Source organism: Mesitornis unicolor, unplaced genomic scaffold, assembly GCF_000695765.1.
Source record: "Mesitornis unicolor isolate BGI_N332 unplaced genomic scaffold, ASM69576v1 scaffold17565, whole genome shotgun sequence".
NCBI classification, from domain to species: domain Eukaryota; kingdom Metazoa; phylum Chordata; class Aves; order Mesitornithiformes; family Mesitornithidae; genus Mesitornis; species Mesitornis unicolor.
The window spans coordinates 6,659-18,560 of record NW_010186340.1 but is presented as its reverse complement, the minus strand read 5'-3'; the positions used below and the strand labels follow the sequence as shown (position 1 = coordinate 18,560).

The following is an 11,902-nucleotide window of genomic DNA, read 5'->3' as shown; positions in this document are numbered from 1 at the left end:
GAATGTTAGACTCCGGATATCTAATTCTTTGATCTTTCCACTTTACCTCTTACAAGATGAAAGGAAAACTCTACCCCTGTAGTCAGAGAGTGTGGCACAAGTACAGGGGTACTACAGACATTTATTTTACTGTAACCATCCCCAGGCCAACCTAGATTAAACAAAGTTTTGGCTGCAGTCTAGAAGAACTGGCTCTTCCTCTATCTCAGCCTTATTAATTATATCTGGCCTTGAAGCAGCAATCCCAAATAATTATGAGTGACAGTGTTTTCTGTCACTCATTCCCTTCCCACTCCTCGTCCTTGCTGACAACAGTCTGCTTTCTGTTCAATCTTGCACATTTTTGTCCCTTTGCTCAGGTGCTTCTGTTTTCCCCTCTATTCCCACTCTTGTATTTCACCAAGCATCCAAGCCTGCTGCTGGTTACACGCTACACTGTGTCCCAGAATGACCCTTTCCAAATTCTTTCCCACTAAGTCATTCAGCAAAATACAGAGAGAGCCTGTTACAATGCCACTCCACCCCAAGTGCTAGCCTGCCTTCTGCTGCAGAGCAGTTTGCCTCAAAGTCTTCTCCAGTAAAATTCCTACTCTGGAGAATGGAAAATTTCAGGCGCGTAACTTTCATAAAGTTACAGTGAAATGCAAACGGAGGAAATGAACAGAACCTGATTTACTGCTTTGGAAACCCTGACCCTCAATGTAACTTCTTGCCAGAACACGCCTGTCACGAAAATGTTACTTCCAAGCAAGTCAACATTGCCCCAAACAGTCTTCTGTCACAGCTCAGGCTAATCTAAGACCATTACCTGCTTTGCTCTTTTTAGATGCCTTTGGGCTTTTATTTATCACATTATAGGTATAGAAAAACACTTCCACAGCTGAAGCTTTTTGTATTTGCTTTTAAGCTCAGCATTTAAAGTGATTATAATTAAGTTATGTTAAGAGAATCAGCATTAGAGGAGAATATTGCTTAGAGTCAGACATTATCTCCACGCTCTGCCTTGTGTTCCAAGTTAACTCAATCTTGTCTGCTCAGCCTATTGTAAATTCTTCTGTCCAAAACCACACGTAAAGTCTGGCCTCTGCAATAGTGGAAAATATTTAAAAGACACATTTGAAGAAAACAAAATCTGTTTTCTCAATATAATAGTATTTCTCAGAAAGAAAAGTTTTTAAATTAGTATGACTCCTTAGTACTCTTATCAGTACCAGGAAACAAACCACCTACTTTGCAAATAGTTTAAGAACTGCATTCACAGTGCATTTTAAGGTAGCTGAGTTCCCTTTAAGGTGCACTCTGCTATGCAGTTCTGGAATTGGAATTTGAATCCTACCTTACATTGACCACTTAAGGGTGGTTATGCATTAACAGTTCTGGCGTCTCCCTTCTTTCATCTGTCCAGAAAGAACCCTCTTTCTGCCAGGCCTACAAAGCCTCCTTCAGAGGACAGCTCACCCTCTAGATCAACTAAGACCTTGGGAAAAAATTTACAAGACAAGAAAATCCCCCCTACGTTAGCCACTGTTTTTCCAAGTGCCCAAATGCATTTTCTGAATAGTTTTAAGCCACTCTTGGAAGGCAACAACTTTAAAACCATTACCTGCATGCAAGCATTGTAAAAACCATGAAAAAACCCAAAGAACAAACACACCTCAAGTGTCAAAATTTGGGTATAAGCCTACTTTTCTGTCCTCCCAGAACAGAGCAATAAGGTTTTGATCTACTATCTCATGATCTAGAAGTTTCTTGGAAACTTCTTTTTACTTTATTTGCAAATGGTTGCTTGCACAAGCACAGCAATCTTTCCTCCATCATGTGCTGCCTGCTTGGAAAGAACAAGTTTTCTACTGCTTACTTATTAAACAATCCCATAGGACCCTGAGCAGGCTTCATGTCTTCAACTGAGTAAGTCTTCTAACAGCCAAAATATACTGTCACTTCAGCAAAATAAAGACCAATTTAAACACTAGTATATTAACTATTAGACATAGTAAAACAACTCAATTTAAAGGAGGCTCAAGCAGACTCATCATCACACAGGTTCATCACACTCAGGTGTTCTACATGTGCACTAGCAGGAGAACAGCAGATAGCTAGCAGGGAAAAAAAAAAATGTAAGAAGTTAACATCAACACCAGACGATTTCTTGGAGGACAGTAATTTTCCTTGATTTTGTGTAATCTCTAGAGACAGCTGATATAATACAGTTATTAGAGCACTGCTGAAATAACCATCTCATTACACGCAGTAATGAAACTATTTTTTATTATAAGCAAAACCAGCTTTTATATCACCAAGAAACCAGGACCTATACACTTTTTGAAGAGCTACCCATGTAGGAACTGCTGAACTTGGAAATCAACTTGTGCTTCCAATTAGAGAGAGAAAAAAAAAGCATGGAGTGTTACAAAAAGAAACAAAACCAAACCCAAAAGTAATCAGAAAAACGCAGCCCTCATTAATTATGTGAAATTTGCCATATCCTGGTCCTTCCAGACAACAGTCACTGGCTCCAATTCACAGTATTCCAAAATAAAAAAGTGACTGCTAGTTCAAACTCTCTCAGTATTTTCTGCTTACCAGTTCCAGACATGCAGTTTGGCAAAGAAAATCTACTAGTCCACACAGTGTGCTCTTCAGAACCATTTTAGCTTTTCCTTCTCCCAAAAAAGAAAACAACACAAAGTCACTGAATACATATACTGCATCTTTGTGGGGGAAAAAAAAAAGGAGAAAAAAAGGGTGTCTGATGCAGTGAGAAAGTTACGTGGACAACTCATAGGCAACAGCAGAAGCTTATCTGGGAAGTCTGGAGAGAGGCAGGAAACCATCTTCAGTATTCTGCATGGAAAGGGTAATCCTTGTGAGTTTTGCACCTGAAGGAAATCAAAGAGGAAAGATTATCTCATGTCTGAAAAATACTCCATGCAGCTGTAACCACTGTAAAGAGCCACCAAGGGAGGAGCTGAGCTGTATAAAAGCAGAGCCAATTTGTGTCTTCCTTGGTGACATGCTGCATTTGTAAACAGATTTCTGAGTGACTTCTGTTGTTCAGGCTCTGACTATTTCAGGCAATGCAACCTAGGTGCTTCAAAGACAACTGATTCAAGGTTTCAGAGTTTACTGCCAGGAAGACCTTTTTTGCAGCCTTCCAACAAAAATTTCATATCTGTCTTTAGGCTTCCAAGTTGCAAATATTTGTATTACTTTCTGAATGTTCACCCACTTTCCTAATCACTCATAAGTAACATACAGTCAGTTTTTTATAATATACCTAAGAGTTATGTCAGAAAGACAAAATAAATTCCACAAGCAAAATTAATCAAGAATTTGAGTGTGCATCATGCTCATTTTTCCAATATAGAAAAAATAAAATTATGAATAAGAAGCCTCCTGTTGCAATTCCAGCTACAAAAGGTTTCTTGGACACCAAACTGAAAATGAACATGAAGTTTGCTTTACGCTTATCATGATTTGATTCATAACATGAACATTTAACATCTTTTCAAAGTAAGTTATTTTGAGGATGACTCCTTTGGAAACTGAGTTTGCATATCCTGAATTCAACCAGGCCTAGGATCTCTAACTTCATATGCTAAACTATGACATGCTGATAACTTAACGGCTTGAAAAAAGAAAAACATACTATCACTTACGTGGTCATTTCACAGGCTCTCCAGTTCCTATTAAAGCTGAGAATGGTTGCCATCTCCTCTTTCGTCAATTCAAAGTCAAACACCTAACAGAAGAAACAGCTGGAAATCACCTCTGAACAAATTGGAGACTGTATGTACAATACACAAAATTAAAGAGCAAGTCCACAGTATAAGGGTACTTATTAGAAATTACTGTTTCAGGAAAGAAGGAAAGGATAAAGACAGCTCTCTGGATTTCTGAGACTACACCAGCTGGAGCCGGGAAAGGAGACAAGCAGGGAGAGGGAGGAATTAAAAAAATACCAAGTTACAGTTACATGTGACAGTTGTTTTAAGAAGCTTGGAGAGCGCCAAGTGTTACAGAACACCTCTGTCCTCCATTTGTGAAATATGTGTCTTTCTATCCTATTTCGAAGGAGCATCTATGATACTTTCACATCCCACCTAATGGAACTAAGTATCTTCCAAAACCCTAATACTGGTTTCAGTCAAGGGCCACTGAATCAAGAGCAGCAACATGATTTATGGACACCAGAACTACTTTATTAATAGTGCCTGCTCTACATAAGCCTTCTGTGGCACGCTGCTGCGCTTGTGCTACAAGTGAGCTCTGTCAGCTGATTCATCCGCATGACATAAAACAGGAAGCATCACATCATGTGACTGCTAAGATTACCAGCACACTGTTTCCAAAAGCTTTGTACACTCCTGCCTTCCAACTGTAGCCTCAAGTTCAGCCCTCAGTAGACCACAAGTAAACATACAGACAGGAAAAAGCCCAGGCCTCTTGCCCAAGGAGGATTTAGGATGAGAAAGGATCCCTGCTTCTCTGCAGGAGGAAGCCATGCACCCAGCTCACTTCTAATGGCTCACCTTGAAGTTCTCCACAATGCGCTGTGGGGTGACAGACTTGGGAATCACAATCACATTTCTCTGGATGTGGAACCGAATGAGAACCTGCAAGAGGCACAGCACTGAGTCAGGGAGAGGACAGCTTTTGTTCTATGGCAAGCAGAGCCTGCTCCAACAGTTGTTTGCTGTAAACTGTACAGTTCAGCAGAACTGACCCATTTCTGCAGAGCTGCATTTCAAATCATACCTGAATTCTAAGCAGCACTTTCTGAAGTGCAAATACAGAAGTGGTGGAGCCCCATATAGAAGGCCTCCTTTCCCATTCAGCTGAGTGATACTCAATTCCTTTCCTTCCCATCTAGGCTTTCAGTAGGCTACACAAGGAAGAGATCACTTCTCTGCAACAGGACTTGAGATGGGAAGACTGAAACATGACAGTATCTGAAGGCAGGTCAAGAAAATGTTTCTTGTTGACTGTCAAAGAGCCCTTACAAGCATGCACTGCAGGCCACATAGTAAACAAACCTGCACTGCTATTTATCACCACAGAAAAGCATCGCTGCTAAAAAGGAATGAAGACCCAGCCTGTTCTCTACATTGTCATTAACTGTCCTTTATGCCATGTTACAGGAAGGTATGCCCATCATTTGGCACCTACATACCTGTGCTGGGGTTTTGTTGTGCTTGGCTGCAATCTGTTTGATCTTGGGGTCATCCAGAAGGGAAGGATCCTCTGGCTTAGCCCTGTACACACAAAAGAAGATCAATAGCAAGAAACCTCTGTAGATCCATCCTTGCAGAGATCTGTATCTGGATGAATAATTAAGAGTGCACTTGCAGTCTCAAAGTTTCAAGCATAATCCATGCCAGCTCCCTCACAAATTACAAGGCAGCCTTACCATGGTCTGTCAGGAGAGCCGAGAGGACTGTATGCAGTCACAGAAATCCCTTTGGATTGACAGTACTTGATCAGCTTCTCCTGGGTAAGGTATGGGTGACATTCCACCTGCCAACATAGGAGTACAAAGATTGACAGCAATTTAACTGCTTTAACATATTCCAGAGGTTAGTTTTTAATCAAAGGTTGATTTTTGTTCTTAGTCTCTGTGCAGTATTACACAGCCTTTGTTTTCTGCATGTCTCCACTCCCTTTCTACTATTAGTAGCAGTTCTCCTTGCAGTGAAGGGTCCAAGGACTAGAACACCACTCCTTAAAACTTTGCTGATCCACATAATCTCCAACATATGGGATCACTAGCTACATAACTGATTAAGTGGCATCAGTTCAGTAAAACACACACATAAGATCTGTAAAATCATAACAATAGGATAGCAGACCAGTAAGTACAAAGTTCTCTTTTCATCTCTAACACATAATAATGTTCTTTTACAACTACCACATTAACTTCAGCACCAGTGTGATTTCATTCACCTTTATTTGCTTTGTGTCAATACTCATGCTGAATACCTCCAGTCTGCAAACAGCGAGAATGGCTAACTGCTTTACAGTCTTTTTATAAATGCATGTGCGATTACCATGAATTGCAGTAAGAATATCCACATAACAAAATACAGACGCCTTAACAGTGGATCTATGTTTTGGCAAGCTAATGCACAGATATGCAGTATGAAAAAGGAATCATTCAAGTGTCAGGAAGCAGTGAATGAACGTGAATATTTGATCTTTTGCACAGAGGGACTTTCAGGATAGTTCCACACCAGGGAGCACTACTTTTCTTTCAGCAACATCAAGAACCTTTCTGACTACACTGTCATTGGAGCTGTCTGCAGTCTACTGCTGCATTCTGAGGGAAGTCCCTGGAAACTTGTGCTGCTGGCAGGTGGAGCAAGAGAGTGCAAAACATGGCATCAGTTTACAGTCTCAAGCTCTTTATTTGTGATTCTAGCTGCTTGCTGTTATGAGAAGCCTGCATGGCCATTTCCCTTCTGGGGCATGTTGGAATATTAGACAACATGACAGACAACTCAGTTTTTGGGACAGATTATACATGTTTATTTTGCTTCAGCAGCTCCAGAAATACAACTACTCAAGCATAACAGAATTATCTGTTAATCTGTTTTCACAACTATTCAACAGGTGGAATTTATGTAATACAAGTGAGACAAAGTCATCCTTACCTTTCCACTGGCCCTCAAGTTGACTTCTGAGCTACATTATCTAGTCTTATGTTTGGATCAGGGTGAAAAAACCTATGATGTACATTTAAACAAGCACCTTAAACTGCTGTAAGCTATACTGTGTGATAATGACCAAGTACTTAGGAGACAGATTTCCTGACTGAACTAAGAACTAGTATAATTGTAATTTAATTACTACCTTACCAAATTAATTTCTCACCATGAATGAAAACAATGTGCACACTGACTGCATTCAAATTAAGAATGGGAACGACACCAAATATAGGGCCTTACTGGATTACACATGAAACAGCTGCATAGAAAAAGTGTCTGCAGGATGCACTATCACAGAATCACAGAACGTTAGGGATTGGAAGGCACCTCAAAAGATCATCTGGTCCAATCCCCCTGCCAGAGCAGGAACACCTAGATGAGGTTACACAGGAAGGCATCCAGGCAGGTTTTGAATGTCTCCAGAGAAGGAGACTCCACAACCTCTCTGGGCAGCCTGTGCCAGTGCTCTGTCACCCTCACTGAGAAGAAGTTTCTTCTCAAATTTATTAGTTATCATTATTAGGCCAACTGCTAAGTGTTAGTAACAGACAAGCTTTCAGGGTTGCAAGCATTTCTTTAAAAGCAGTAAGTTTTAAAGGACAAAGACCCATTGCTCTTGATTACAGTAATGAGAAAGCTTAAGAACATGTGCAAGTGTGAGAGATACAAGGTCAGTGACCTCTATGAAAGAAACAATGGTAATTATCAACTACAGTCACAGTGGCAATGAGGTGTGGCAGCTGTTGAGAGGTATCATAAGACTTCCACTAAGTAGCCTAGTAGTACATTGGGACTGATAATGAAAATACACAGTAGAGAATTATGAATTTTGCACTTGTCAGAATGTTTCAGTTTTCTGTTGAATAGAATTCCAGAGAACAATCCTATTAGCTTTCTGAAAAAGGTGTTAAAATCCCTTTACAGTACCTATGCTGAAGCTACCACAATAAACTAACCAGTTCTTGTAATGGGGTATCAATACCTGAGACTGCAGTCTTTCAAACACCATAGCAATCAAGGACAAGTCTAGACAGACCCCACAGGGGTCTTGCACCAGGCTATAATCTTGTCAAGTTTGCAGGTGATGCCAAATTGGGAGAGGACCAGTCAATACACTCAAGGGCAGGGCTGCCACTTCAGAGGGACCCCCACAGGCAGGAAGAACAGGCCAGCAAAAAACTGTATGAAATTCAACAAGGCTGCACACAAAGTCCTTTGATTTGGGAAGGAAAAGCCCCTGGGAATAACACAGGCTGGACCCTGGCTGCCTATGCTAGAAATGACCTGGGGGCCGTAGTAGGCCAAGGTGAATATGAGCCAGTCGTGAGCCCTGGCAGCAGGAACACAGCCAGTAAATTGTGTGAAGCCATCATCTGCCTCTACTCAGCACTTATCAGACCACCTTTAGAATACTGTGTCCAGTTTTACCCCTTCTCAGCCCCCTCAGTAGAAGAAAGATTGAGAGACTGGCATTAACTCATTAGAAGATGGCCTGGGGCTGGAGAACCTGCTGTGCTGGGAAAGGCTGAGGGAGCTGGGCTTGTTCACCCTGGGGAAGGGAAGGCTTCAGGTCTCCTAGCAGCAGCTTTTTAACACCCAAAAGAAGGTCATCCTAAGACAAGCCAAGTTCTTCAGCAGTCCTCTTTAGTTCCCTCAGTCATCAGCAGCACGAACTGGCCTGTCCATAAAAGAGTTGCAAAAAACTCATCCGATTCTGTCAGGTCCTTAAGTAGCTACTGCTAAGTTCTACTCCAAGGTAGTTTTAAAGCTCATCCGAGTTACTCCCTTCCAAAAAACGGGATTCTGGAGCTGCTTCTTGCTACATTTCCAAGCAGTAGTACAGAAAGTCCATAAGAAACCCCAGCATCTTGTGCATCCAGAAGTAGTTAAAGGGTGGGATTGAGAGAACATGCTACATCTACTGCACTTTCTCTTTCTATAACCTTATTTCATAATAAGATCTTAGTAAATATTTAGAAAAGGCCCAACATCCAAATATTTGCCTGCAGTAACTTAGCAGGTTACCTGGTTATTGGCAGGCTTGTATTTCAGTCCTGGCTTGTTCAAGATTCTTTCGATCTGCTCATGGTTAAAGTTGGAGATACCAATGGCTTTTACCAGACCAGCATCCACCAGCTCCTCCATGGCCTAACAGAAAGAAGCATAAAGTCAGCACCTAGTATACATGACAGAGCCTGAAAAACACGTTCTTCCTGACATGGCTTAATTCATTCATGAGAAGCACAAAATAAGCACTTAGATTTCCAGAATTCAAGTCCAAAAGGAAAAAAAAAACAAACCCAAAACAAACAGAGCACTAGTGTATTTGTGCCATGTCTCCCATTTCACCAAAGCTCAAAGACACATTCTTTGAGACTGTGGAAATTCACAGAAAGTTAAAAGTGGAAAATAACGATACCCAGCAGTTCACTATTGTACCAGTGACTCCTTCCAAGTAGCTCTGCATACATGAGACAATTTAGACAGCTGAAGATAATTAAAACATGGAAGAGACTGCTGAGGACAGAAGACCTGATTCCCCTGCTGTGACTGAACTTACTTCCCACGTATGCAGAATATCTGTGTTGCTGGGTATTGACATGCCTTTGTCGTCTGTGGGAAACAGCTCCTCTCCTGCCTGTCAGAGACAAAAAAAATCCTTGAAACACTCTTTGGTGGGAAATTAGGTTAATCACAGCTAAAGACCACAATACCACAAACTCCTACTGTGGACATACTTACACTTATTCTCTACATATGGATTAGATAATACTGGTATTTATTATTTACATTCTTCAGTCTTCTCTTTTGCTTTTACATAGTATTATGGCATTTTTGTCAGCAGCCATCTCAATAAGGGCAGGTGCTTCTACTGGACTCAGTGTTCTCTGGTTCATCAATATACACATGGGGAAAATGCAACTCTCCACATGTGGAATTATAGCCAGTTTACAAGTTTACTTTCTGTATTATAAAAAACCTACAGTTCTTATACAGACAGAAGGGAATATTTTATTAACATGTGTAATAAGGAGCCACTTAGGACCTGAAACACGTTCAACCCATATTGGACCAGAACTGCTGACAGGTCTTTCGCAAGGAGGCTCATTGTTTAAGTTGCTGGCACAAGGAATGTTAAAACAGCCTGTGTCCCAGTTAGGGCCTACATGCCAGGAATAAAAAACAGGTGTTTTCTACTGATAGATTACTATACCGCAAGACATTTTCACTCTGTTAGTTCTTTCAATTTGAAACTATTTTTAAAAATACAGATGCTATGAAAAGCAATTGACCTCAGCAGCAACAAATAAAAAGACGACTTTGATCCGTCTCTAACAGAAAGACTAAGCTTAGAAATATTCAAATCGGTTCCTTTGCATGCAGTCAGTAAGAGTTACTAACTAAAAAGCTTCACCTTTTGAAATCCAAGGTCTGTGGAACACTAAGGCTCCTACAGTAAAGGTCAGTTCAATCTGTACCATATTAAAGGACTTAGTGATTAAAGACAGAAATAGAAGACAGAACCATTTTCTTGTTCTATGATGCTGTAACATGCAGAGGAAAAAACTCTGTCAGACAGCAAAGCACAGACCCATTTTCACACAAAGGGAACCACATCATCATCAGCCGAGCACACTGTGGATACATGAAAGACAATACATAGGCAATAACCAAAAGGAGAGCAATATAACTCATGCTTGCAGCAGCCAAACCCGCCCCTAGTTCAAGGTCCACCTCTCCTGTGACCAGAAGGGCAGACGATGCTGTGGAGGCAGCAGCCTCAGAGGTAGGGATCAGCAGCCTGGCTCACATGTAAAGCTGTGCACCAGAGCAGTGCTGGTGCACAACAGACATGATGATCTGCGTTGGCTGAAGCAATTACTGGGCTGTAAAGCCATACAGCTCTTCAAAACTGCCAGTCAAAACAGACAAAACCAAAAGCACTGCTGTTACTGTACCTTAAAACCAAGAGGCCAGTGGATGAGGTAGAGATCCAGGTAATCCAGTTTCAAGGCTGCAAGAGTCTTCTGGCAGGCTCCCTTCACCAGAGGCTTGTCATGAAATGTGCACCACAGCTAGAGACAAAAAGCCAAGGCACACCATGACTTCCTAGGGTAAGCCTCTTGGAACACTTTGGTCCTGTTCAGAAGGGCGCCTGTCCCCTCTGGATGGTGACACAGAACTAGGTCACCCTACTGATCTTCAAACAGGGCTTGCTCTGTGAGACAGGCTGGCTTATAACACTAAGGGCAGTATGTGCAGTGGCAGCACACATGACCAAATGTTATCACAGCAGAAACAGTCTGGTTCCACTAATTAAGACTGCATTTGAAATCACCTACTTGAAGGTCAAATACTGCATGCAAGAGGACAGTGTAACTTTCACGCCAGGAAAAGTTCAAAGTATCACCCGCATCAGTGGGACATACCCTGCTTAATTCTCCATATAGGATGGAGCAAAGTAGGAAGCTTGTCTCAGGAGTGGCCTAAGTAATGTTCTGAATTGTTCCATATGCTGTAGCACAAAGTAGGCAAGCAAAGAACTGAGGGGTTACTATGAAAAAGTAAGCATCTTGTGGGATTCATACCTTACTGACAACAAAGAGGTCCTCCCGTTTCACAACGCCTTCCTTGATTTTTTGCTGGATCCCATCCCCAACTTCATTTTCATTTTGGTACACATAGGCACAGTCAAAGTGACGGTATCCAGCATCGATGGCAGCCATCACTGCAGCTGCTACTTTCCCTGGCGGGGACTGAAAAAATAAGATCCAAAAAACTCTCAGGCAAAAATATATTAAAGACCTTTTGCCTAGCAAGAAAAAATTAAGCAAGCCACCCCACCCAAAGTAATCTCCCCAGTAAAGTAAAGCAGAAAATACCTACAGCATAAAACAGTTTTTGAGGAATTCTTGAGTTTGCACACATCTTAAGTACAGGCTCCTGAGCTCAAAGCCAGTCCCCGGCCGCTCTTCTGCCACCCACTCCCAGGCACGGCTCAGCCCCACAGTTTGGCAGAGCTGAGGCCCAACACCAAGGCAGCTCTCCAGGGCCAAAGCCCTTTCACTTCCCTACGCCCCTGCTCACAGGAGCCCCCGGCAGCTACCAGCCGCGGCGGGGGGCTCAGCCCAGCTGGGGGGCCTTATTCCAGGCCCTAGGCAGAGCCCAGCAGCAGTACAGGAATTCGGGCTCCTGCG

At 41.9% G+C, this 11,902-nt stretch overlaps 1 protein-coding gene across 1 annotated transcript in view; it reads right to left on the bottom strand.

Annotated features, from left to right (window-relative positions):
• Positions 1-2,633: 2,633 nt before the first annotated feature.
• AKR1E2 (aldo-keto reductase family 1, member E2) overlaps positions 2,634-11,902 on the bottom strand; it is a 9,669-nt gene continuing 400 nt past the window's right edge. The window contains exons 2-10 of the mRNA XM_010185129.1: positions 11,294-11,461; positions 10,664-10,780; positions 9,265-9,342; positions 8,730-8,852; positions 5,411-5,517; positions 5,174-5,255; positions 4,533-4,616; positions 3,660-3,742; positions 2,634-2,879 (exon numbers count right to left, since the gene is read on the bottom strand). Coding sequence (XP_010183431.1) covers positions 2,837-2,879; positions 3,660-3,742; positions 4,533-4,616; positions 5,174-5,255; positions 5,411-5,517; positions 8,730-8,852; positions 9,265-9,342; positions 10,664-10,780; positions 11,294-11,461 — 885 coding nt within the window. The 3' untranslated portion in view covers positions 2,634-2,836. The remainder of the gene's footprint in view (positions 2,880-3,659; positions 3,743-4,532; positions 4,617-5,173; positions 5,256-5,410; positions 5,518-8,729; positions 8,853-9,264; positions 9,343-10,663; positions 10,781-11,293; positions 11,462-11,902) is intronic.